This window comes from Falco biarmicus, chromosome 8, assembly GCF_023638135.1.
Source record: "Falco biarmicus isolate bFalBia1 chromosome 8, bFalBia1.pri, whole genome shotgun sequence".
Lineage (NCBI taxonomy): Eukaryota > Metazoa > Chordata > Aves > Falconiformes > Falconidae > Falco > Falco biarmicus.
This window is the reverse complement of record NC_079295.1, coordinates 45,147,167-45,174,888: the sequence shown is the minus strand read 5'-3', so window position 1 is coordinate 45,174,888 and position 27,722 is coordinate 45,147,167. Positions and strand designations below refer to the sequence as shown.

The following is a 27,722-nucleotide window of genomic DNA, read 5'->3' as shown; positions in this document are numbered from 1 at the left end:
GACAATATAGGATGGGTTTTGCTGCAGCAGCAGATGGCATTGCCTCTTGCTTTCCATGTATACCGTGGGTTATCCCTGTTCCAAAGCTCTCTGTTCCCTCTTTCCCTGCAGAAGAGCCGCTATGAGACATACATCAACCTGCTGTGCATGAAGATAAAAGTTGGGACCGATGACCTGGAGAGAATTGAAACCAGTTTCTTCAAGGTGGAAGCTGACGACATTGCTTTGCGGAAGACACATTCAAGCCCTTCCTTAAGCCAAGGGCACATGTCCATCAGCTGTAAGGCAGAAAAGGACATTTTAGAGCAGAACACTTAACAAGGAACGCATGCATGGGGGGATGAACCGGCGATGCTTTGCGCTCCTGGACTAGATCAATGAGCACAATTTTACCTAGGAAATTACATGAGCAAAACTGTAGACATGTATGATACAGTGACTGCTCTAGTGAAAGAAATCAAAGAAGCTTTAGTTGACACTCTCTGGCAATGCTCTGGCATTTCAGCATCATAGACACGCCATCTCTTCTTCATCCCTAACAGCACCAGTGGCTTTTCTTTCCCTCCTACCACAAACTGCACAACAAAGGGATATGCTGGTTCTCCAAGGGCCAGGTCGCTCTTTTCTCCTCCACCAGCCCTCTTTCTCCTCCTCCTTCTCTCCCTGGAGTCCCCACTGGTTCATGTCCACAGTTACCGGCAGAGCAGGCAACTCAGACAAGACGATGGTCTGTGGCACCACCAGCGCTCCCAGAGAATGGCACAGAGCAGCAGGGAGCATGTCTCTCCCCTGGAAGGAACACCATTCGGCATGCTGTGATAGGATGGGTGTCATGAGCTAGTCACCGACCGAGCGAGAGGCATCTTCAGCATGGCATGTGGGAAGGTCATCTGCCCACGGCAGAAGAGCCCTCAAGTGCCCTCTGTCACCTTATCCGTTTTATATATATATATATATATACATATGAATATATATAAATAAATATATATATATAAGGAAACTTTAATGTGGGTTTTTAACCTCAGTGTGCAAGTGAAGGCAAGCTGCCTGGGGAAGACACTAGGGACCATGGAGGGTCTGACCAACCCACCAGGATGTTTTTTAAAAAATTCAGTAGCCTATGTATCTTTTCTTTTTTTTTTCCCCTCCTTTTTTACTCAAATGGAAATCCCACCTGGCTTTGCTGTGAAACATCGCTCTCCTGTTCCTGCTTGTTCAGACAAACTGGCCAAGTGGCTGCTTATTTAGCACCCATGGCATCCGCCACTTTGGGTTTGAGGCATAATTGGAGCTGTGCTTCAGATCCAGCTGAACCTTTGTGTGCAGGAGCGATTCCACCTGCCCATCAATGTTGTACTTCCTCCATTTTGCAATGCACATGCTATACTGTTTTAAGCGGGGAATTGTGTTTCTGTTCCTTTCTGCTGTCTGTGGTCCAATGATTTACTGCTGTGCTAGAAGTGATCCCTCTGCATTTCAATGCCACAACTGCCCTTCCATACTTTATTTATTTATTTCGCTGTTTGCTTTGGTCCTTTATCTCAGATTGCTTTTCTTTCCCCTAGGTGCATTCACAGTAATCAAATTCCAGTTTTGAAGGATCTTGTAGCTGCTAATTACAGTCATTTATTGTTTCTATTTTGCAGCATTTTTTTAAACAAACAAGATAAGATTTATTTGGACCTTCAGTGTTTGAGAGCCTATGGACTGCTGTTTTCCATGACAGTTCATGGCACTAAAAACCTCTGCCCAACTTTGTCACCTCTTCTTTTATCTCTGTTTCTTTGTACAGTTTGATAGTTTATTTGAAATGGTGCACTAAGAATCATGTAAAAAAGAATAACAATAAAGCTGAATCTGTTGGTAAAGAGAATTGGTCTGAAGTACAGTTCCACTGTGTGCTGGAATGGTCCCAGACCTAGATGGCCAGGCTGACACAGATCTCCACCAGCACCTGCTAAATGAAAGCCCCGTTCCTATAGACAGACAGCACCAGAAAACCACAGTGCCTTTCCACAGGTGGGCTGCCAGCTCAGCCACCCTGCCGGGTGCCAAAAGCACTGGCCTGCCCGTGCTTTGAATGGATGCCTTGCCCACGGAGCAGGTGTAGACACATGGGCTGCTCTGGGAGCACATACAGGTATCTCTTCCCTCCATCTCATGCTCCCCAGGTCTGTCTGTCCATATGCAGCCTCAAGGTTTATGGAAGAAGATACCAACATCTGCATCGCTGGCTGAAGACATTCCGGGAACTGTTCCCAGAGGAGCCCACAGCAACATTGAGTGCCATGGCTCTTTCTCCAAGGCATCATGTGCTTTGCTGTGTCAGGTACCACACAGATATCCCCTGGACTGAAGACTTTCAAGATGCCTCTACTCACATGAAGTGTTTGGTGCCCAGAAAACACTTGGAAACAGGCCTTGGAGAACCAGGCCTGACTCTTGTTCTCCATAATCCCAGGTAATATTTTGTACCTCAGCCTGTCCTTTCTGACCATCCTCTCCATCAGGCAGTGACAGCTCTAGCATGTTTGACGAAGCCACCAAGAGCAGCTCAGTCCCCCATGCTGAGGTGCCAGGCTGCCATCCTCAGTTGGCAGCAAGTTGTGGGGAAAAGCAGGATCTTGCAGAATCCTCTCTGGGCACCAGGAAAGTGCCTCGGAGCCATGGCACTTACCACCCAATGGATGTGGAATAGGGTGGCAGCCGATGTTTAACAGCCCTCGGCATGAGAGCTAAGAGGGTTAAACCTGCACTTACTGACAGCCAGCAGTTTGCCCTGATGCACAAGTACTGATCCAGGTGCATATGCATGTGCAGATGTGGTGAGCATCTTGCCTACAAGAGGGCACTGAGAATACTAAAAAATGCCTTGTTTGACCAGCTCGCAGTCTCAGCTTGTAGCTAGGAAGAAAATGCTTTGTTTCTCTCTCTTTCCCTCCCTGGAGGTGAAGGACTCAGCTCCCCACCCACCACTAAGAGAGAGACGAGCAGCGTGTCAGAGAAATCAAGCAGCCACATCTTTTTCTCCTCCTTTAGCTGCCCCAATGCACTTTCTGGCATAGCCCAGCCAGTGCCAGACTTCGGCAGGCAGCGCAGCTGCTCTGGGTCTCAGGCAGCATCCCCTGATGGTGCTGGTTCCGCCTGACCTTCCTGCCAGGCCATTTCCTCCAGACACAACCTGACACCAAATTAATTTTAGAGGGACTGTTTTTTGGGGAAGGGAGAGGCTTTGCAATCCCAAAGCCAGGAGCCGACATTCCTCTCCTGCTTGTGTCACTCCACTGTGTCAGCAGAGCAATTCCTTCCCCTCTGGGAAGGGCAGCAAAGGCATTGTACATGCGGAGCAGTGCTGGCAGGAGGCTTTGGTGGCTCTCCTCACCTTTAAAAATGGCTGTAAAATATTTACGGCCAAACCCCAGGAATACGCATAGCTGGAAATGAGGGAGCTAAAAATAAACCAGCCAGGGAAAAAGGAGAAATATACAGGCTTCTTTCAGAGGTGATTGGAGAGAAAATTGAAGTAGTGTAACCGCCTCCAAATACAGAACACAATTATGGGAATCAAGGGGCGTGTTGAACAAGAAGTCACCACAAGAAATCATGAGGCTAGACTGCCATGGCTCAGAGCTAGCAGTGTTACAGGAGAGGCAGAACATCACAGAACCATGGAGCAGTGCGGGGCAAACATGTGTCTCCTCTCTGAGGGCCCCAGGGAGCAGACAGCACTGGTGGTGCCCCATGTGGAGCAGCTGCACTGAGCATACCCTGAGGTTTGACCACACGTTGCTCTGCACCCAAGCCCGGAGTGTGGCAGGAGGAGCCCTGAGAGCTGCAGTCTTCTTGTAAATGCAGATGCTGCTGTGCCAGCCCCAGGTGGACTCCTCCATGAACAGAGCTCATCAGCATACAGACACGGGAGACCCAGGCAGGGAGAGGGGGTTGCTTTGGGACCCCTCTCTTTTCTGTGTGGCTGGTTTCCCCGGGGAGCCTCACCCTTGGTGACTCCCAACACGTGTCCCTTCCAGGAGGTCAGGTACTCTCTGCCCATGCCTGTCATCTCACCATGCTTCAGGAGATGCTGGAGAAGGTAAGCTGGGGGACCAAAGGCAATGGGAAGTCAGCCTGTCCCAAGAGAAATGGGAGGGTTGTGAGCTGCATGGCACTGCTGCTTTCCAGCAAGGCTTGGGGCTATGCCGAGGTGGGACATGATGTAGGCAAATATACCCAAATCAATACTTGACCCTATTGCCTTTAGCCCTAGTCCCAGACATCTGAGATCACCTTTGCACATGGCTGTTGGGTCAGATGGGCCCTGTGCCAGGAGGGCAGGAGCCTTTAGGCTTTAGTCCCCACAGCACACGCGATGAATGTTAGGGGTGGCCTGTGACCCAGTCAGGGTAGCTCCAAGGCAATGGGCATCCAGGGGGTGCTGGAGCAGAAGTAGCCCAGGCTGTGAGGCTCAGCCTGGCCTTCAGCACAGGCATCTTTGTGAGGCCCATGAGCTCCTCTCATGGCCCTGTGCATTCTTCTGGGGTCAACTCAGACCAGTGCGCCACAGATCCCTCTCCTGCAGGTGAGTTCAGCTGGTCTGGGCACCTGTTCTTTTCACTGAGCAGGAACAAGGGAGTGGGAGCTGAGCTGGACTGAGCCATGGGTTCAACCCCAGGAACTGTAATTCCTGTGAATACACCATGTTCTCAGTGATTCCTCTACTGGGGGCTAGCTTGAGACATGGGCTTGCCATGGAAGAGCTAGAGAAGGGACCTGTTTTGTGGGTGGGCAGATGTTGCATAGCAGCACAGCACTTCCAGATTGGACCCAACACATCTCCACTCTACTGCAAAAGTCATCAAAATTGGTGCCAGCATGTGAAGCACATGCCATGCGTCTTGGCCTTTCTTGGCGCAACAGAAAGCTTCCACAGGTGGGGTGAAAGGGGCTCTCCTGGTCTGCAGATGAGGAAGGAATGGCATGCCCCAGGAGATGTGTGGGTAGCATCCACTCACCTCAGTGAGCCTCCACTTCTGAGCCCTGCAGTGAAGGTCAAATATCCATGCTAGGTAGAAAAACACCCGCCTCTGGATCTCTACAGGCATAAAGATGTTTATGGAACCAGAGCATCATCCATATGAGGAGAGGCTGAGAGAGCTGGGACTGTTCAGCCTAGAGAAGAGAAGGCTCAGGGGGACCTTATCTATGTATATAAATACCTGATGGGAGGAGGCAATGAAGAAGAGGGAGCTGGATTCTTCTCACTAGCATCCAGTGACAGGACAACGGGCACAAATTAAAAAATAGGAAGTTAATTCCGAACACAAGCAAAAAACTTTTTTTGCTTTGAGGGTAACCAAGCACTGGCAGAGGTTGGCCAAAGTAGTTGTGGTGTTGCCATTCCTGACATACTCAAAACCTGACTGGGTACAGTCCTGGGCAACTAGCTCTGGGTGGGCTGCTCAAGCAGGCGATGTGGACCAGATGACCTCCAGAAGCCTCTTCCAACCTCAGCGAGTCTGTAATTCTGTGCATGGTACCTGTCACAGCTCCTCATCTGCCCCCCAAACTGCCTGAGATTAATGCAGCCCACAGCTTATTATTTCTTATTTTATTTATAATATAAAAAATGTTCAAGTGTTAAACAGTCGAGAGTTCTGACATTCAGACAATCCAGAGCAAACTTTGACAATCATCTTATGACAAATTAGCAGAGTTTTCTATCTGACCCCATCATGGGTGAGGAATAGAGGGTTTAGTTACTTTATTGCTAAAAGTTAAATGAAATACACTGTCAATTGTTGTATTATCTTCTCAGTCACAGCTTCACCATGCATCCAATCTACAGTATCTGAAATGCAAAGGACATGCAGAAGTAAAAATATAAAAAGAAAAAAGTCAGGCTACAATGTAAACAGGTTTGCTGCAGAGAACTGAGGAGAAAGGGGCACTTCCATGGGGGATGCTCTGCCACCTGGACACGCAGGACTGTCTCTTTGCGCCACATAGCCGATGGGCAGAGCCGCTCCAAGTCCGGAAACATGACGTCCATCATTGATTGCAAGACGTGATGGTAACAACTGTCTTTACAATATACGGCACGGTGGTACAGAAGAATCCACTCACCGGACTGCCCCACATGAGGCCCTTCCTTGCCAACGCAAGGGCAACAAGCAGGGCCAGAAGTGCTGGGGCTCCTGCCCTACCTGGGGCAGCCCAGCCAGCAGGTGCCTGGTGCGGAGTCCACGGCAAGCTGCACTGTGCTGCGCCACAGGGCTGCCCCTGGCTGTCCTCTCGGCACCGCCTGACCTGGGGCCAGGCCCAGCATGCAGGACACCACAGCCCCGGCAGCCCTACAGCATCATGGCCTGGCTGCCCTGCCACAGGAATGCCATGGCCAGAACGGCACCAGTGTCACAATGCAGCCACGGGGCCACCACGGCTGAATGGAGACTGCCCTGTGGGGCCACCGCGCAGTGCCGTCTGCCTGCCAGGGCAGTGGCAGTGGCCTGGGCCCAGTGGTCCATCATGGGGTGTTATTTCACCACGTTCACATGGGTGTCTGCCTTGTTTGACTACAGACCTGTGCCAACCCAGCTTCAGACCCGCAGGTGAAATGGCAAAAGGCTGAGGGCTATATTGTGAGGGCTGCTGCTGCACCACTGCATTTTCTCTTCCTACCTCTGTGGCAAAAGAAACGTTATTTCTGCATTTCAGTACGGTGCTGTTGGGTTGGGGTTTTTTTTGGTTTTTCTTCCCCCCTCCTGATTTAAGTGAAAATACAAGTATTTTACAGGGCAAGACAGATCCCCATAGACATGATAATGGAAATGCTCCCACTCATGCCCTTGATGTGTGTTCAAACAATACCTTAAAGAATAAGATCATTAACAGCAGGGTACGGGGCAAAGTGGTGAGGCTGTTTTCTTCCGACGGAAGAGCGCCCTTGTGACAGGTTGTCTCCCAAACAAAAATCTATGATCTTAGAAATGCTACTGAAACAGAATCCTCGGCATGAATCCCAGCACTAGCATACAGCAAAAGGCACCACGATAGTTTTGTTTTCTATTTTTAAGTAGTCAAAAATTGGCCCACTTTTTTTTTAACTTTATTGTTTGTTTTCTTTTCTTCTCTTTTTTTTTTTTTAATTTTTTTTTTCTTGGAAGCTGTAAATCAAGACATTACATATAAATAGAGATTCCCTATAAAAAAGTCATTGTCGTTAGCTATTATAAGACAACTTTGCTAAAATGAAAATAAAACATTTTATTTGTTATATTTTTTCCCTCTTTTATATAAAATAAAAATATTTATTTTTGTTTTGTTTTCTCTTGCCTCCCTCCTCGGCCTCCTCCATGCGGGTTACGTCTACGGGTGCGCGAGTCTGGGAGGCGCCTAGAGAGGGTCTGGGTCCGGTTTGGGCATCATGTGCGCCAGGCTGCTGCGCCCGCTCTCCCCATGCACGCTGTGCCGGCTGCAGGGGTAGTGAGTCCGGCTGTCGCCTGGCCGGTGGAGTGGGGGCGACTCTGTGTGCGCCCCCTCATTGTTCTGAGTGCTTAGGAAGGGGGTGCTTTCGGCCACCAGCTCCTCATCAGATTCGCTGTAAGAGGCGCTGCTCAAGGAGAAGGAGTCCCGGACGGCTCTGGCTCTGTGAGGGATGTGCCCGTTCAGTTTGGATTTTTTCCACCGCCTGTTGCTGCTGGCTGTTTTCTTTGGCTGCTCTAGCACTGTGACGTACTCCTGTGTCGTCTCGTACTCATCGTCCTCTGTGATGCGGAAGGGGCTGGAGGGCAGGCTCCCCATGCTGTCATTTAGGTAGGTCTTCCTTTGGTGGTAGCTGTCGTACCTCTGCGTGTCCTGAAAGGGCAGCTGGTACCGCCGCAGGAGGGGCTGCTGTTCCTCCACACGGAAGCTGATGGGGGCCGCCGGCGGCAGGGAGACAGCATGCGCCGAGTTGGGGGATGTGATTTCAAAGGTGGGCACCTGTGTGGCCATCGAGTAGTGGAAGTCGACAGGCGACAGGCGTGCTGGTGTGGTCAGGGCTGACACGTACCTGTAAAAAGCAACACTTCCATTTGGACACTGAACCACCCCAAAACCCTCCAGCTGCACACTTGCTCTGCCCAACACCCGGCGCAGGGACAGGTGAGGCCTCTGGTGCACCTGGTCCTGGAGCTCAGCACCTCCTGGGGGACCAGATGGAGGGACCCTGCACTGCTGTGCTGAGGGAGGATGAGCTGCTGGCTTTGGTGGGTGCTTGGGCACCATGCACCGTGCATCCCAGGGCTGCCTTTCCCAAGGGACTTGATGTGTACTTCCTACCTTGAATCGCTGCAAACCTTGCAGCACTTCCCAGCATGCTGAGTCAAGACTTCCCTGCCTCTCATGCCCCTGCCAGCTGCTTCCTGCTCCCTCTGGAGCTGCCAGGCTTGTCTCCAAAGAAGGTCCCCAGAATGCCCTCCCCCTATTCAGGCCACAGATGGGAAAAGCCTGGGCACAGCTTCCTCTGACATAGCAAAAATCTTGTGTCACAAAAGGTCACCTGTTGCTTTCCTCTACTCTAGTGATAACATTAGTGTGGCAACTCAGGTCTGGTCTAGTCCCTCTCCAAACAGCCCGTCCTCCAGCATCGCCCCTTTCTGAGGAGCAGACTTCGTTTCCTCTCAGTAGTGCCAGTTTGTGTCTCCATCCATCTCAGGCTGCCCAGGCCCTTGGCTTGTCTAGTGCCTTTGGACCCGTGTGTCTTGTGAAGTACGAGACATCCATACAAGCTGGGTCAGCCTGCCTAAATGGACCAGGGGCAGGAATGAGAACACAGGAGCTGCTGCCTTTCTCCTCTTCCCCAATGGACAAGTCCCACTGCCTTAAAGGGTAACTGCCCAGAAGTGGCATGTGGCCACCCAGGGTTGCCCATGGCTACCCACAGAGGGCTGGAGCAAGGGTGGGGATGTGCTCCTGCACCACGAGGAGCCAGAGCCAGGAAGAGGATGCCTGTTGTTGCCTCTCACTGGCTGATGATGTCTCAACCCTGCAGTTGTGTCCCCCAGAAGGCTGGGTCATAAAGAGCCCTGTCCCAGGGCTATGCCCACATACAGCACCCCTGCTCACCAGGCCACCCAGGGCTGTGCTGAGGATGCACATCTTTTCCCTGTATACCTGAGGGCCAGACTCCACTTGAGCTGCCAGGCCACTAAGCTGCCTGGGGTGTGCTCTCAGCCAGTTTTTCTTCACCAGTTGCTGACTGCAGCCAGGTATTTTCTGCTCCTCTCATCCCTGTGCTCCAAACCTACATTGCCACCAGGTCAGCAGGGTGCAGTACTTGCTGCTGCCCCTACCGGAGTGGCCTCCTGCAGTGGTGGCTTCCTCTGGTAGGGCCAGAGCTGGAGTTTTCCCAGTGCTACCACAGGACTACTGCTCTAGGGTCGGGTAGAGGCAAACATTTCTATGGCACAGAGGGCACAGTTCGGCTCTGCTGTGCCAGGGTAGCACCAAGCAGTGGGGTCTGACCTCTCACTGTGCGGTGAGTCCCGCAGAGAATCCACCGAGTCACGATACTGTGTCATGGGCCTCCGCGAGTCCTCGATGCAGAAGGCAGCCCCACGGCGAGCCCGTGCCTCCACACACGCAGGGCTGTTGCATTTACTGGTTCCCACTGAGGACAGCATTATCCCAGACTGGGAATCTGAAGTCAGACTCTCTGTCCGCTCCAAGCTCCAGGTGTGGCTTTCATGTCTGTGGACCAAACCCCATATGGACAGTGAGCAGGGAATCCCCACCAAAGTCTTCTCCAAAGAGCTGCATGCTGGCACAGCTCACACGCTGCTCTGCGATGGTGTCCCCTTTCTCCCTCTCACTAAGATATATCTGGCCAGGGATGACCAGCTTCCCAGCCTTGCCTTTGATTTGCCTTTCTTTGCTGTTTCTTGGATAGAGGGTACTGCTGGCAGACCAGTGCATACCGGCTATTTGTCACCCCACTGCCTGATGGCTGGGGACAGGACGGGACAGCCTCTGGAGGGAGGCCAAGGCAGTTCTGCTTTGTGCCTGCAAAGCGTTCTGGGTGTGGAGCAATGCACTGGTCATGCCAGGGCAAGGCTGCGAAGGATCTTACAATGTGCCATCTGCATTGCCAAGTGACAGCCCTTTCAGAAATGCTACTAGAAAGGAGTCAGACACCCCCGCCCCCCTCAAACTTACTTTGTCATCAGCAGAGAAAAGCATACCAAAGGTAGACCTAGGTATTCGGTTTTCACTGGTTTATAAAATATTTTGGCAACAAAGCACTTTCAAGATGCTAGACAAAACTACAGTACATTGGCTAGACCTTGCTGAGCACTTGTTTTGGTGCAAAGAAGAAACCCCGCAAGGAGTCAGAGGAGGGATGCATGGGGCCACGCACACACAGCCACCAGGCTGACCACTCTCCATAGCAGAAACATGCGATCCATCAGAGCAACAGCTCTGAACTCCCAAACCGCACCAGACGGAGCTGTCCTGGCAGAGGATTTTGGGTGGGGGTTTGCAGAGGAGACCAGCCTCATTAAGACTTCCCAAGAACTTGCTAATTATTGATGGCTCCAGTCACATGCTCAGCTGCAACCACCACGCTCATTTATAACTTCAAACAGCACACTTGTTAGAGGCACTGATCGAGCAAAATGGAGCCTGATCATGCCAGTAGCTTGCCTCTGGCTTGGCTTCAAGAAACACCTGCTTGCTGCACTTGACTCAGGAAGATTAGGTGGCAGGTGGCCAGGACCAGAGGCTATGTAAGGTAAGTGCCTCCCCACAGCTGTCATGTGTGAACATTGCCCTCCAGACACACCTTTGCATTTTCAGGAGGTGCCCAGAGATGGCCCCAGGGTCCCAGGACTTTGAAGTGAGCACAGAAGGCCAGCAAGGTGCAGCTCTGTGGGCACTGCAGCCTCTGTGAGCCCGGCTCAAGCTTGCACACACCTAGCCAGGGTTGGGCTGCAGTGTACAATTTCAAAAAAGCCTGGAAAGCACACCATACAGCTCACCAGGGGTAGGATTTCCTTGGACAGAGGCAGTCATTTCCATCCCCACAAGTCATTCCTGGCTCCCTCTCTACTTGCTGGAAGTCTAGCCAGAGGAGCTGAGGGAGGAATTCACCTGAAAGCCCAAGTTCAGTATCTGCAGCTGATCTGACGCACTGTACACCGAGAGCACGTGCTCATCCCTGGTGAATGCCTGAACCCTGAAGAAACCTGCCAGGAACCGTCTTTGAGCTTTAGCTGAAAGGATTCATTGCTTCCTAGATGAATGGAGACAAACACGTCGGGCTGGTGGGGTAAAGAATCCAGGATGCCTTTTGCTTTCAATGATGTCAATTTTGATGTCAATGCAATGTGATCCCTACGCCACTACAGGCTGTAGGTATGGCCCCGGCACCTCTCAGGCACTTTTCAAAGGCAAGTGCTCGCCTAGGGAAACCCCGTTACTGGAAAAAGCACAAGAGGAAGAACCTGAACATCCAAACTCAGAACAGCACTGGACTTTCTCTATAGCATTTGAAGGATTTTTCTGGACATCATAAAAATAGGAAAGCTCCATCACGAATTTAAATGCTCTCAAAAACCATGAGAACTTCAGCTGCCGAGCCATGCTGCTCTTCCCCTTGATGGCTACTTTGAAATGTAAAAAACAACTGTGCCTCATCCTGTGTAGTCAGAATCATTGGTACTTTCCTGCCAGCCCCAGTTTTCCTGAGAGCTTCAGAAGGAAACAGTGAAAGATGTGCCACTGCCTCAGGGGCTGAGATTCTAATGCAACTTTGTGGACTCTGATAGATTTCACAGGAGTGTTTTTTCTGGTGAAAAACTGTGGCTCCCAAGTCAGACCCTAACTTTGAGGAACTGGTCAAAACATTTTGTGGTATTTTGCATACTTCGCCTTCCATGGGGCAAATACATTCTAAATATATCATACGTGAAACAAATAACCTGTTTACTTAATGAATTATTGCAGGTGTCCAGTGCAGTTGCAAACACCACTTGCAAAACCTTTCCTAGATAAATCCTCCCACTTGTGTCTGTGCAAAGCACAAAAGCACAACTTCTCTTCCTAGTTTCTAGCTATGTCAGCACTACATGTTCCTGCTGGCACCTTGCTGCAGGTCAAGGATCACACCTTTCCACACCTCTCGCTAACTGGCTGTGACAGCAAAGACCCATGGTGTTGATGTGGGCTGTATGTCAGTGTAGTGCCAAACAAAGTAAAAATAGAAAGGGAGGTGAAAGGAAAACCTTTTACTGGTTTTGAATCTCACAGTGTCCTAAGGGAAACAGCTGGAGAAAGTTCAGGGTAAAATGGTATACATCACCTCTGGCTGGATGTTGGAGTGGCTGTGGAGCAGTGATGAGATGGGGAGCAGGAGTGACTTCCCGAAAAGGTTGTCTCTGTTTCCCTTCGGATGACATGTTCGGTGGCAGAAACATTCTTAGAAATATACTGCAAAATATGAACCATCACACAGATCAGTCACCAGCTTGCCAACTCCGCCACAGCCAGATTTGGCTGGCTTGATTATTTCTGGTGAAACGAGACGAGGACTGAGTGAACGTGGCAGCTCTGTGCCCCGCGGGAAGAGACAAGGAGGCTGGAGGCTCTTCCCTGCCCCTGCACTATGAATACTGGAAAAGAGCCGTGGCAGAGGGACTGCAGAAGGGTATTCTTCATGCCAGGGGGTTCCCTAGAGGACAGTGGTACCACATGTAGCTATTGCACAGAAACACATCTCTGCTCACAGGAGGTTATACACCCAACATAGTCCTAGCAGTTGTTTTTATATATATATATATATAAAAACATATATTTTTTATTATTTATTTTTATATATATTATTTAATATATAAATATTTTAAAAAAAATAAAAAGACAACGACATGAGATCTGCCAGAGATACGGGTCCTACAGAAACACCAGGTATAATCCAAAAACGTATGCTGAGATATTCCTTCATCTGACAACAAGCACTGCTTTTCACAGGGGCGCTACGCTCTCAGGGGAGTCAGTACTTTGGGGCCAGAGGGTTGTGGTTCTTTGAAATTCCCCTTCCCTTTTCCTTCACTGCTGGGATTCAACCTAACTCAATTTCAACATCCAAAGGGTGACCCAGAAGACCTTTGTAACTGATTCACTGCACTCATTTCCAGCAGTATATCTTCTTGTTTGGCTCTGCCTTCCCCCTCCCTTTTTCTGACCCCTTTCAATGCCTTGGTCTAGCGAGGCACTTAAGCAGATTGACAGCCCTATTGAGTTCATGGAGTTTGACGGGAAACTCATGTGACTGAAGTCACGAGAGTGGCTGAACCGTTTTTCTGGATCCAGTCCTAAATTCTTAAGATTGTTCCCATTGGCACAGCACTGGCACCCCACCAGCACATCCCATCTTCTCCAGGATGCAACTCTTGGTACGGGCAGGTGGGCTAACGTGGTGCTGATGCCATTGCCATGACGTGCTTCAGCAAGTCACAGTCACCGTGGTGGCTCTGGCCACTGCCACACCGATCACATTTGTCATGCTGCAAACTGGGGCTTGACGGATAGCTTAATAAACAGAAAACAGCAGGAACATCTCTCTTAGAGGAAAATGGGATCACACTTGCTTCATCAAAACAAGCCTGTCCCAAACGCTCTAATCTCATCCCGTACTTCAAAGTCAAATCACATTTCCCTTCAGATGTTGGTTTTGGAAACATTTCTATGCAGAATCTAATCTTTTTTTTTTCCAAGTTTGTCAGTGTTTTGCTCCTCATGCACAGGCTCACAGATCAGCAAATGTACACATCCACATCACATCCCTGGCAGAAAATAGGCACTCAGTAACATGCAGGGAGGTGGAGACAAAAGGTCTTACATCAGCCATTTGGATTTCCTCAGGATCCAAACGTGGATGGCTTGGCCCATTCGCAAGGCTTCTGTTCTGATGGGCAGGGCACATGTTTTGCCGTAAATGGTTATGCATTTGTTTTCTTTGTTTCCTTTAAAAAAGAAAGGGAAAAAATCTCTTAGGAAGACTAATCTCATGGGGGTCTCTGCCCCCAGAGGCACCTGGAGGACACAGACAATGGAGAGGGCAAATCTCAGACGCACTTGATGTTTCAATGGTGTTTGTGGAAAGCTGCAAACAGGAAGAAACAAGGCATTCAACATTTGCCACCTTCTGCTGGTTCTTCAAAAAACTGTGAGCATTCCTCACCAAGGGCAATTTGGGAAGCAGGCTCCAGGATCCCCCTTTGCAAGACAGGGTCCAGCAAAGGCAGGGGAGCCAGGGGCACCATGGTACTGGGAGTGGAGGAGAATAGTGGGGAGAAGGAAAAGGGGAAGCAGGTCCTGGGTTGGCTTTGGTGGCAAGGCACTTGACTTGTCCTGCATTAATCACAAAGTGGCAAAGCCCACTTGTGCTCCTGGCAGGGCATCTACTCCACAAGACCCACCATGTCCCAGGAGCACCCTGAACTGAGGTGGGGTGCAGGCTAAGAAGGGAAAAAGGTGCTGCCCAGGCAGGAAAGGCTGACCATGAAAGAGGTCCCCAAGCCTCTTGTTCCATCAGGATTGCTCCAAAAGTCTCTGAAATGTACATAGCTGAGCCCACATCTCCTGCACAACAGTCCAGTGTGCTTCTGCTGTCAGGAGATGAGCTGCTGGCTTGGGAGCCAGCTCTTCCCAGCATCACCTGGGCGGGTGAAATGATGCTGATTCAGGGGATGAGCAAATGGTCCCAGGAAAACACCCTGCTCAGGCACAGCCTGGTAGATGGCTCACTACCCTTTTTCATCAGACTTTTCTGGGAATACCACAGTGCAGCATCTCCTTAAAACAGCATTTGAGTGAAAAGCATAAAAGCATGAACGCTACCACGCAGTAATGTCTGGCCAGTTACTGTCTGTTAAGCACCCATACTCACTTGGTTTTACAGTAAGCTACCACACAGACGATGCCCACCACAAGCAAGGCAACACAGATTCCTGTGATGGTTAAAACTCTCTTCTGGTAGAGCTCTTCCGCTTCTGCAAATGGAGAGAAAGAAACCAGTTACAAATGGACTCCAGCACCAGGGATGCATCTGGCTGCACAAGAAACAGCACTGTGTGTGGATAAGATGGAGAAGAGTGCTCGGTCAGACCTCCTACCAATCCACTGCCCACCTCTAATAGCTGACCCAAACCTGAGACAAGCCGGACCAATCTTACTTGCCCCTCAAGAGACCTTCACTCCTTTTGTCTCACTGCATCTTTGCCCTCTCTTGCTTAGTAGCTCACCCCTTCTGCACTCAAACATACCTCTCACATTCTGTTCTTTTCCCACAGCAAAACTCGGTGACTAATCCCCAAAAGCCCCGTGGCTCCGCTCCTCTCCAGCAGATTCCCCCTTCTTGGCAACCTAGCAGCCTACCAAAGAAGTCCCTGAGCACCCCCCACTCACCACATACACGCATGCCCTGTGATGCTCTCATCAGGCTCTCTGCCCTGAAGGACTCAGAATGCCTTTTCCTTGCAGCGGCTGCATGCCCTGGAGCTTGGCGGTGTGCTAGAAACCACCAAGCAACAGGCCCCAAAGCATGTAGGTGCTGAAGGGGACATCCTAAAAGAGTCAAAAAGCAGAATGAGGATGGAAAAGTGATAGCATGTTAGACAAAGAAAACTGAGTAGAGTAATTAAAATAGAGAAACCAATTACAATTATGGATTTTTAATGAAACCCTAGGAAGTGATTAAATTCCATAGCACCAAGTAACTCGGATGCACACACAAAAATCAAGCAGCTGCTGCTGCTTCTCTCAAATATCATCATTTGTCAGGGACTGTCTTTCAAACCAGAAAAGCATCAAAACCCAGACCATGCTGGAAGTGAGGTAATTCATTCACATTAATCAAAGCTCTAAGAAAACGCTAGGATGGCGCTGGCAGTGTGACTCAACTACCCTAGGCAGCAATCGCATGGCAAGAATGCCTCTTCCTCTGTGGCTACACCAGAGCAGATGCTCTTCTCAGCAACTCTCCACTCAGACCAGAAGAGGCAATTTCGTTCTCCAGCTGGATAACTGAGAGAAGGCTTCAGCGCACAGATACCATGAGCATTTCACTTTAGCGTCTATGAGTGATATCCTCGTGCCCCCATACTACGCATTAATGATCAAGTTATTGGGGTTTGCACCTTCTTTAATACATTAGGCAATAAAACTCATGCCATGGTTGCTGTGCTCGGCATGGTTCACCATGCCACACTAAATGCCTTGAATGGACTCTATGATATCCCCAGTGCTGCCAAACAATGAAATACAGACCAGAAGAGAAACCGGTCTGGTGCCAGAACCCCCTGGGACTAGACTTTTAGCAAAAAAGACAAGAAGGAAGCAACAAAACATTCCAGATAACTGAACATTTAGACCAACTTCAGCTTGCCATTTTAGGAGGAAAAAGCATGTTTTTTGGGGGAAAAAAGTGCTAGGAAAATCATTTATCTCTTTCTAACTTTCAAAAAAAGAATGGAGAAAGATTTGCTAAACAAGGGCTGAGAATGACAGCCCCGGCATGAAGATGCAAAACATAATCAGCAGAGCTTGCTTCATGCTTGTGCTGCAAAGCTGCAATTTAAAGACATATATTTCCATCTGTTTTGTTTGTACACTGGCCTTCGGCTTCACGAGGCGCTCAGCGTAGCAGTGAGGGTGCCGGGAAGGTAATGTCCTTCAATTCACTAGAGAGGCAGGCAGCTGAGGAGCTCCTAGATTCCGTCTTCACCATGGAGTGGGCCAGGAACAACGCATCACAGGTCTCACCTGGGCTGAAAGTTTCTACACCACAGCAGCTTCAGCAGCTGACTGCACCTCCTCAGAGCCTGAGCCTCTGTGGCCTGGGACTGCTCCCAGAGCAGGGCCAGCTGCTAGCTGATCTGCTACTCTTGTGTTTTGCTACAGTGAGCCAGGTGGAGCTGGTGTGGGGAAAGAACTTGGGGGTGAAACACCTCCTTCAGCGACATGTTTTTTCCCTTGCAGAGATGCTCTATTCTAGGCATCAGCAACCATGGCAGACAAGTTTTCTTGCTGTTGCCCACCTCTGGGACCTGGATTCCAGCTGTACAGCTCTTTCCTTCAGAGAGGAGTTTCAGAGTTTTTATTGGAATCAGGAAAACCAGCTAGGACCATATCCTGGTTACAGATGGCAACAGGCAAGAATTTTGCTACTACCCAGCAAAATCTATCTTCACAAAAATCCCCACCAAAAACAGCTGAGCAGGAGGTCAGTTTTCACCATGGACCCATCCATCAAGCCAATTTTTTTAAAGATTCTTCACCAGTTATGTTTTTTGCTACAAAGACTTTTTCCCCAACCATAGATCATCCCCTTTGAACCATGGAGCAGGGAGAAAGCGCAATGCCATCAAAACTATGCCCCTTGCTCCCTTCCCCCACCCTTTGGTTTTTTTAACCTATTTCCTACAAGACAGATTATTTTGCCCAGGGCTCAAATCACAACCCCTGTTCTGGTGATCATGTCTGTATGGGACCCTTACTCTGGCATGTCTGACTGTCCTGAGCCTTCACCTGCATTGCATGGGGAATGTTTCCATTCATCAGAAATGCAGATCTAGCCTCTCTGTCTTGACCTACAGCTCTGCTATGTGAAGCAATGAAGTGTGAGGCTGTGCGTCACTGCTGCAAAACTAAAAATTGAATCACCTGCTGATAGTAATTTAGCTTGGCTCCTAACATCTCATTAAAATTGATGCTTGATAACACAGTATCTTCATGTTGCACAAAACCATCTCAACAATGACAGAAAGAAAATAAAGGAATGCACACTACAGTTTTGTATTTGAGAAGATAAGATCCTGGAGCAAGACTTTTCCATTTGTGTCTCTATACTCTACAAACACCACGTCTTCATCAGCAGCATCGTCACTCTACAGCATCAAACACTATGAACAAACCATGTGGTGCCACATAATGCCGACAGAATCACAGTCCAGCCATGGGTGTCACAGCAACGCATGAAAGTGAAAGACGAATGACAGAGTAGAGACGACTGCAGACTGGGAACACGATGTGTGCGGTTCTGTGATGACATTGAGAATGGACGAGGAAAAGGACAAAAGGTCAACAAAAAAGGGATGTCAAAAATCCTTATATTTAAAGTTTATTTAAGTGTATTAGCATTAGCAGCACCACTTTCTCTGAAACATCTGACCACAAAATGCACGTTTTCTGCAGCAGGGATGAATACTGGAGAACACACACCAATCCTGGTGGATCAGACATGCAAAAGCCAGATGAGACAAGTTTCTCCAGCTTCAGCTAGTGCATGTCCCTCCACCTCAGGGACCCAAGAAGACAATTTAGGATCCAGAAATGAAGATTGGTGTCCCCATACCTCTAAAGAGGTGGAACTGAAGTGTCTATATGTGAGGATCTGCTCTGACTGACATTGCCAATTCAATGTTTTTAAGTTAACTCACAGGAAACTTAGCCTCAAAGATTTGCTTTCCCAGGTTCTTACTCAAGAAATACTTGATATATTTCTAAAAACAGACTGAGGAGAATGGCAGAAAAATAATATGATTGTGAGCAACTGGGCAGGAGCAGGTAATTGGCCAAAAGGCATATCTTTAAAACCATTTAAGTTCCTGCAGTGTTTTTCCAAACTTCAGCTTGCCATCATGATGCTCAGCATTACACCCTCCACTCTCACGGGAGAGTACTGCCTTTCCTGGGCTCACTGCTTTATAGACTAACTCATCTCATGCCACCTTTCTTGGAACGATTTCCTCCTGCTAAAGAACGAAAATAAGCTGCTAACCTTTGGGAGGAGGAATGGCAAAGCTTGTCCTGACCCTTTGTAGGATCCAGTGGAGGTTAATGCGTCCACTATGGTAGTTTCTATAAAAGCCCCTGATCTTCCTAAAACTTGCCTTTCTGTTCCTGGAATGTCTGCTCATTCCCCAGTGGTGCCTGCTGGCAGCCTTTCGGATGGACACAAACTCCAGCTTTTCAGTTAAATACACAAAAGCATGTTGAATGAGGAGATGTATGGCAATTGTACCATCCCACTCATGCCACACACACCAGGCTACTGCTTGAAACAAAGAAAAAAGTGCTGCTAAAAACACACGTGCATTTTTATAGGTTTACATTTAGATTCTGTATTTTGCTTTGTTGTTGGTTTTTGGTTTTGGTGTTGGTTTTCTTTTTTTCAATCGAAACATCTATCTTGGTGCCAGGGAAGAGAACAGAACAGTTGATTTTTTAATCATCCCATTAAAGCCATAAATATGTGGGCAGCTCTTAATGGCTTCTGATTAATAAATGAATGGTTGTTCCATACCCTTTAATTCAAATCCAAGATGCTCTGCCAATGCAGAAAGAAGACAAGGAAGAGAAAGAGAAAGAGAAAAAGAAAAACAGGTCTGTCAGAGAACTCTAATATATAAACACACACACTGTGCAGTTACAGCAGGTTAGCTTTTCTGTAGGCTCAGCAGCAGTTACACAGAAGACAGTGTATGCTTCAGAGCATTTCAAATTCCCACCAGAGCTCATATCTTATGTAAAGAAAGACCCAAACAAATTGCAGTGGAAGTTAATTATGAATTCTTTTAGTTAATTATGAATTCTTTTGAGATGAGCTATGTTTGTTAGTACCTGATATGGAATTCACAGTTTAGGCTGGGGGTGGGGGTGGGGGAAGAAAGGCAAAAAAATGTACACTTGTTCTGAAACAACTCCTAACAGGTCAAAACACATAGTGGCTGCATGAACCTGGTAAAAAACATTCATTCACTTTCTATAGGCAAAATATGCCCTGCATGGTTCCACACGCCCCTCTCTGCCCGGGGGCCTGTGCACCAAAGAAGTGTGCTGGGCAGACAGATATGTGGGCCTGCCAGCACGATTCTGCTGCCCATGACCTCAAGTCTGGTCTTGGATGCACAGCGTCATCTGGCAGCACTGCCTGTAAATCACCTGACAGCATGTCAATCGTGTGAGCACTGCTCTTGGCAGTACGGATCTGCAGCTGAACCACAGATACTGCAAGTGATTAGTTGCCTGGGTGAGGCAATGAATCCCTTGCAGATTTAAGAGTGCAAATTGCACTGGAAGTTTCCCTCAAGTCTCTGATCTTCACATTTCACTTCTACTGTGGTTCTGCATTGTTTTAGAAACAACAAGCATGCTGAAAAAAGCACAGATTGGAGCATCTGCTTTCAGATTCACATTCATTACAAGTAAGATTGCAATTCATCTTGCAGAGATAACACTAAGCAAAGGAGTTTGCCTAATGAATCAACAGCACAGTTATCCATAACAGGTACCCTCAGTTTTAGTAATTTTCCTGGTACCGGCCTCACCTGAAGATAGTTTTTCTTACAAAAACATTAAAGTACTCCATACTTACCACTGTGCACAAAAGTGAGCTCTGCTGTTCCCAATCATGATACACACAAGATTATTTGCAGCTTGGAGGGGTCCAGATTTATGTACTACATTTTCCATAGGAACTGCTTTTTGCTGCACAGAAATATTTGCTTTCTTTTGCAATGCTGTTCAAAATTTAGGTGGTGGGAAATTAGCACTAATTATTACGAAACATGTAAACATGTTTTCTAAAGCAGGTTCTTCTCTTCAAATCAATGCTGACATTTGGGCTTTTTTTGGGGGGACGGGGTTTGGGTAGGGTTGGGTTGTTTTAAATTTGGTATAATTTAAAGGTCACAAAACCTGGCTGCTCTCTGCTTCACTTCTCACAGTTGTGCAAAAGGAACAGCAAACTCTACCGTGTGTTTCACAGTCGTTTTGTACAAGCTGCAGTGACAGACACAATGTGGTGAGCAGCAGAGAACTGGATGGAATCCATTTGTCCTAAACCTCTCAGTTATCACATCTAGCCTTGACCTATTCCTAAGGAACATTACAATTACACACACAGTTTCACCTGACACTATGATAAATGCATGCAGAGATACATTAAATGTCATCTATATATCTACGCTATTGATCCATCTGATAGCTGTATACTGCCTGTAGGGCCACATTTCCTCCCTGTTCCAGGACGATTTGCTGCAACAAGTGCAGCTACAAATGGGTGCAATTCAAAACTTTGCCCCTGCCCCCCCCTTCCTCAGAAATGCCTGTGCAAACGGAGGTGGTGGGCAGGACCTGAGGAACTTCCCACTGTCCCTCTCACATCAGAACTGCAGTTTCTTTTGGCTCCCCAGCCCCACGGAGCAGATACAGCCAGCTGGCTCATTGGATCTTAGCTACAGGTTTCTTCAGCAGGAGACAAACCATGCAACCGTGTAGCAGCTGGAATGTATGTGCCTGCTGCTACCTACAAACCCACTGGTAGCTTTGCAGATAGAGGAAGCCCTGCCCCAGCCTATACTCCTGCATCTGATGTCCATGGCTACTCAACAACCCTCTATCATCATTTCAGGCTACAGAAATTGCTTTGGTATCACCTGTAACTGAACTCTCCCCCTGCTCAGGAGTTGTTCCCAGTCTGGGCAGGTGTTGCCTTCTGTGCTGGGACACTGAAGGAGAAGACACTTCAAGAATAGGCTGGGATTTGGAGGGTTTGTCTCTAAAGAACAAACTGTTCAAAACTATTCACATGTTACAATCTAGAGGCTACTGAGATGACCCCAGCTCCACGGAAAATGTTGCTTCAAAATGTAATCATTCTGCATTCAGCAGAGGGGTATCATCTTCACAAACATGGCTTACCACATAGTGTGTGCCTATTTTATATCAATAATATACCACTTGCTGTAGCAGCCATGTTTGAGAAATCAAAATTTCTCCTAGACACAACAACTTATTTTAGTCTGGAGCAAAAGATATTCCTGACTGCATACCATGTTTGAAAGTCTCCTTTGCTTTTTTAAGAGGTTGATAAGGAAAAGTAATACATCTTTAAAAGCTTTGAGTTATATTTGCTGCTAGGTGGAGAAGATGCTTAGCATGACATGTAGCACCTGCACTGTGTCCTGCCACAGCTAAGTCAACCTGCATTTTACCCTCCTCGTTAGACTGGCAGTCTGGCAGACTCGGCTTCTGAGGATGCCTAGAAACCCTTGGGCAACAGCCTCCTCTGTGGCCACTAATCATACAGAGGGAGGCATCAGATCCAGGTAAGTCCTCCAGCTCCTCCAGACAGTGATTCACTCCGTGCTGACAGCAGTGCTTACAATGGGGTGTACTGCACCCCAGGCTTGTGGCAGAGCGACCCTTTGGGGTAGCTAACATTACATGGATGAATCCCATCTGCAGAGACAAAATGATACATGCCAGGAGCGCTGACGGAGCACAGTAGCACTCTCCAGCTCCCATAGGACAAGCTCCTCTGGAAGCAATATAGCCAAAGGCTACCATGCAAATAAATTACAGGTAGCTTTAGGCTGAGAAAACGGGTGTATTATTTTTCTCACACCATCAGTCTTCTGTCTGAACTCCACACGTGCTTCCTAGTCATGGCAAGGAGCTAGGGCTGAGCACCCTGAACTGCTGTGAGACTCCCCAGACTACCTGAAGTGGGGACATGTTTTTTGGAAGATCTCATTCCAAATGCGCCTGCTGAACCTTTCTGAAAATGTTGGACTTAAGATAGAACCCATTCTTCCCAGTGCAGCCATCAGGGTTAAGGAAACAGTATCTATTGGCCTCTTTAAGGCATTACTTTGCAGTATTTATGTTATTTTTTCACCTAAAAGCTAAGCTAGGCTTTTCTGTTTTGATCCTAAAGGAGGCTGGACCAGCAGCTTGGAAATGTTCAAATACCTAACTACAGTATGTATGGCAGAAGGCTGTCCAACAGAGAAAGGCAGCAAGCATGGGAGAGCTGAGGAAGGGGAAAAGTGAAGAAGTATGAAAAAGATAACAAAAATGTTTAATTTTCACACTCTTCATCTCAGCTGAAGCACATCTACAGGGAATTCAGGTTGAATGCCATCACCCAGATTGGTACCACTCAGCTGTTCAAAGCAGGGCTTGCTGAAGAGTCGAGTGATAGATGGACCTTACACTCAAGTCCCCCGAAGGCTGGCATTCAGCTGATGTGGACTGAAAGAAAAAATTCAGTTGGACTTAGGTGCTACCAGTAGGGTGGGCACTCTGTGGACCCACTGTCTGTCAAATTTTGTGGTGGACTTTTTTCTGATCATTGGACAGAAGACAAAATGTTACACTTATTTGATCTGCAGTGACTTTGTGACCATGTTTCTCTCTATAATGTGTTTTACCTGTTTTAAAAGATGAACAGACAAAACCATCTTATCTAAAATATCCTTATAGGAGGAACATCTCCAGACAAAATGGCTCTCACTGAACTGTAGATTTATAGGATGATTAAGAAGGATAAAAGACTTCAGCAAACAGCGGTGAAAACTGGTTCTGTGGTCAGGTGGACTTCAGGCTGCCCAAGAACGTCATTAAGATGTTTCACTACTGCATGCATTATTGCCCCCAGGCACAGATGGTAACCCTAGAGGGCTACCTGGGTCACTCACAGAGCACACTCCAGTGCATGAGACAAAGTGGAGGATTAACATCTGAGGACCAGTAAGACAGACTGTTGGTAATAAATTATATATCCGGGCTTCCCCCAGGGGGTACAGGGAGCAATGCAAGACAGTCCGGTGATGCTGGGGACAGAGAACCCTGTGCTGGTGCTACGGGCTGGGCAGTTTCCAAGTGGGATCTCCAAGTACAGAGTCTGCAAACTTTCAATAAGCTGCACAGCTATTTCGCTTCTCCAGTACTGTATCAATAAAAATAATTTGTTAGGCCTCAAGAGTCCAGATACATAACGATCGAGAATTAGCAAGTTGCTGTGGATTAGCGTGCAATTTAAGAGATCCCAAAGGGTAACCTGTACTGCTGTCCAGGGGAGAGGAATAACCCTGTTATGATAAACCACAAAAGCCCTGTAATTACCCAGCCACACCACAGCATAGTCATCACCCTGTAATTAAGTGGTCAGTGGTTATTGTGCCATTGAAAGGAAGCTGCAGAATATCTCTGTGGAATTTAAAATGTTGCTAAGCGTTGGTTTAGGATTCAGATGGGTAAGAGGTGGAGGAGGGAACAGAAAAATAGGTAAGAAATAGTATTCTTGCACTTATCATTTTCATATCGCAATCAACAGGTAGAAAACTACTGCTGAATTGAAGTGAACAGAGAAGCTGAAATTCAGATCTAGGCCTTTCCAGAAGAGCTTGAAGTGGTACCTTTGTCCTTCTGCCCACAGGGACACTGCACCTTGGTGTGAGGAGCAAGCGTCCAGAAACCAGCTGTCAGAAAGGTCACTTTTACATGTCAGATGAACAACATTCCTCTGGCTGCAGCCTGGTGACTTCAGAATGAACGGGACCATCCCTCAGAAAAATGAGAAGGCTCTCACCCAGTGAGCCTGCACCACTCTGCTTCCACGGCGGTTTAGTCAGCAGGGATGGAGCCAGTTCGCATGCCACTGTGGGAACATGCAATTCTGTTTCCAGCCCAGAGAGCCTGATGCAGACACTGCAAATAGAAATGTTTATGCTTTTCTGGCTGGAAAGGCTCTATGAAAGCAATTTCCTTGGCAAGAATGACTGATAGGAAGACCCAGACATCCGATCTGCAGGAAATGTGTTATGATAGGGCAGGAATCATGTTGATGAGATCATTACATAGATCACACCCAGTGATGGTGTGGTGGATGCTTAAGAACAGATGGTGGTTCTCATCTCTAGAAATACCCATATTCATCATCTATTGTTGTAAGGAATCTATAATGCCTATGCCAGGGAAATGTCCTGCCACACGGCAAATCGATCAGGAGCCAGACCCATCACACCAAACGTTGATGGCTACAGTCAGGGAGTCCTGGGAGACATATCAAGCAGGGAAGTCAGGATACACTTTCATATCAGCGCCCACTGCAAGCAGAGTTGACCAGATAGTCTGTGACTGCAAGACTGATTTCTCAGCTCAAGCCCTTCTCCATTGTGTTTCCAGATCACTACACTGAGTACATGCAAAAAGAGCAAGTGCCTTCCTCCCCTTCAGAAAAAGGATTTGATGCCTGAATCTTAGGGGACCCCAAAGTTGAAGAGAAAACCTGCTCTCCCCAATGGACAGCAGAAAATGCTACTCTGTGCTTCCAAGGCAGACCAGTAGGAAGACTCCAACTATGAATTAAAAGTCAATCTGTAAAGAAACCAAGAATGAAATATGGGGTAAAAATGGAGAATATGCTAGATTACATTGTATATGAATGTCAGCTCTATTCCAGGATTTTTACAGGCAGGCTACAGACTTCAACTAAAGTTAGGTCATGAAGTAGAAAATGAAAATGTTTCACTAACAAGAAGATGAATGGTATGGTATTTTCCTCTGGATCAGTGACAATTATTTTGGGTGATGAATAAATAGCAAAGTTAAGATGAAATTTCAGATTCCACAGTCAAGAGACAAGCATAAACACAAAAAATCATCCCAAATTTCTAAATTGTTCCATAAACTGCAAGTGAAAGGATCCAAATGTACCGACTTAGGCAAGGTATAAACGTTCTCACTCACAATGTTTAACTTTTAGTATCTTGGCCCCACCAGAAGTGAAATAGCTGCCAACATGTTTTACAAAACCTTTACAATCAGCCAGTCCAAAGACTGGCAAATTACTTGAAACTTCCAGCAGGGCTTTACAAAGACCAGAAAAGTTTCTTGTAGGAGAGAGAAGACAGAGCTAGATTGTGATCTGATGTAGAAGAGCAGCTATGAAATACAGGTGCCAGAACAGCTTTTTTTTTAAAAAGACTTTCTTAAGAGGAAGGATGATTTTGGACATGCTTTTGTCTTCTGCAAAGAGCTGCAAGCCATCATTGTGTCTTTGAAGCTGGACCCAGGAGACAGCTGTCAACTGGGTGAGTCTCCAGTACCACCCAGAAGCTCTCGTACTAGAAAGACTTCCTGACTCTTTTGTGATATTGCTGAATTTTTACCCATGTGTACCAGTAGAGATGAAGATCTGATGGCAAAAGCTAAATGCTCCCAGGATACTAATGCTATGGATTAATTCAGGCTGTGCATCAACTGTTTGATGTGTTAAAATTCTGTTCTCACTAGTGCATGGACAGCCATGCAGAGACACCTGTGATCTGTGACTCTTCAGGTACTACCTGTACCAGGGTCCTGGGGCAGCCATCCAACAGCTAAACCTCTGAGTTTGTACTCATCACCCTCAGCACCTTGGAGAATGAGACATCTCATCCTTGTGGCAGCACTGGAGCTCAATTTGACAAATGCTTCCTCTTTGGTTGCCAAAACTTGGGTGACTATGAAGGAAGCCTGGGGTATGAATTTGGACTCAGACCTCTAACACAAATTTCTAAAAGCCCACTGAAAAAAAATAATGAGTGTCTGGCTGCACTATTGCTGCAAAGCAGGGAGCAGGGAGGATAGGGGTCAGAAGACAAGCTCATGATGTGAGCTCAGATTTCCAGTATGGCTGGTTACTCCTTGCCTGCACATCACAACCCCCATGGCCAGGATCGGGGAGGATTCCTGCTTTAGATCATATTTTGGAGTTAGGATCTCCCCGCCCTCTGGTTTCATTGGAGTTATATCATAACTGCAAGATCTAACTCCTGGAACTAGTGGACAAGATGACTTTACCATCATATGTACAATGCAGTATATATATTAATTATATCTGCAATGGCAATTGTATGGAGACATAGAAATATGAAGACCTTGATGTGAAAAAAAATTTAGTAGGATGATTTAATGACTCATCACCCATGGAAATAATCCTTTATATTCTCACCTGCCAGGACATTCCCGTTTTATATAGTAATTGCAGACAATCACGGTCCCCTCTGTTCACTGCCATTAATTCTCCTTCAGTTTAAATTAAAACTGCTTTAAATGTTTCTTTAACGTGCCTCAGTTATATTGCACAGCCTCTGTAAGGCTTTCCTCTTGCAGGTTAGTTAAACCCTAGACGACATGATCCACTAACCTTGACCCATCAGCCAATTCCTTATGCGTGGATGAAGGCGTGTGCAGAGACCAACTGAGATCAGTGAAATACTGTACAGACACAAGGGATCTAACCAGGCTTAAGTCTGGACATCTTTTTCTTCTCAGATATGTACCTTTCAACTATTATAATCTTAGTGAATGCACAATTGTTTGCTCTGACATCTCTCCTTCCTTCTTCTGGTAGGTTTTCTGTTCTGATGAATGTGGGAGAGGCATCTGTCATATTGCCCTAAACTCACCTAGGATAAACAGGCTAAAGCTTTTAAGTTTTCTTTGCCCATACTTACTGGAGGTGGGATTACTGTGTGTCAGTGTCTCAAAGGCTCTCATCTGTGTTGCTGCCATTTAGCCGGTTATCATCTGTCTGCTGACTGGCGGTAGCCAACTATCTGCACATACCTAGCCACTGCTGTGCAAAATAAATGGGCTGCCTTAGATCTCCTTGTGGCATGAGCTTTGCTAGAAAACAGAACATGAGAGGCTTAGATGAGTGCAGGCTTAGTGTGAAGGCAGGCTCAGAGAGCCGGTGCAGTCAGGTCCAACAACCCTGCTCAGCAGTGGCACCTCGCCAGGCCAGAGCGATGCTGTCTGCACTACACATCCCTTTTCTCAGCTAAGTAGCTGTTTTAGCATGCTTCACTTCTTTTCTGCAGTATCTCAACACATTTCCCATTACATCTGTGTTA

General features: G+C 47.5%; 2 protein-coding genes across 8 annotated transcripts in view; one reads left to right on the top strand and one right to left on the bottom strand.

Moving 5' to 3' along the window:
* The window catches only part of PSD2 (pleckstrin and Sec7 domain containing 2), a 78,909-nt gene extending 77,036 nt beyond the window's left edge, over nucleotides 1-1,873 (top strand). For all 4 annotated transcript variants that reach the window (XM_056348696.1, XM_056348694.1, XM_056348695.1 and 1 more), the window contains one exon: nucleotides 112-1,873. In XM_056348696.1, coding sequence (XP_056204671.1) covers nucleotides 112-318 — 207 coding nt within the window. In that variant the 3' untranslated portion in view covers nucleotides 319-1,873. The remainder of the gene's footprint in view (nucleotides 1-111) is intronic.
* Nucleotides 1,874-5,596: 3,723 nt separating this feature from the next.
* The window catches only part of NRG2 (neuregulin 2), a 165,844-nt gene continuing 143,718 nt past the window's right edge, over nucleotides 5,597-27,722 (bottom strand). For 2 of the 4 annotated variants that reach the window (XM_056349357.1, XM_056349360.1), the window contains 6 exons: nucleotides 19,340-19,363; nucleotides 14,924-15,026; nucleotides 13,874-13,997; nucleotides 12,338-12,465; nucleotides 9,502-9,726; nucleotides 5,597-8,047 (listed from right to left, as the gene is read on the bottom strand). In XM_056349357.1, the coding sequence (XP_056205332.1) occupies nucleotides 7,390-8,047; nucleotides 9,502-9,726; nucleotides 12,338-12,465; nucleotides 13,874-13,997; nucleotides 14,924-15,026; nucleotides 19,340-19,363 (1,262 nt within the window). In that variant the 3' untranslated portion in view covers nucleotides 5,597-7,389. The remainder of the gene's footprint in view (nucleotides 8,048-9,501; nucleotides 9,727-12,337; nucleotides 12,466-13,873; nucleotides 13,998-14,923; nucleotides 15,027-19,339; nucleotides 19,364-27,722) is intronic. The other 2 variants (XM_056349358.1, XM_056349359.1) reach the window with 1 other exon arrangement.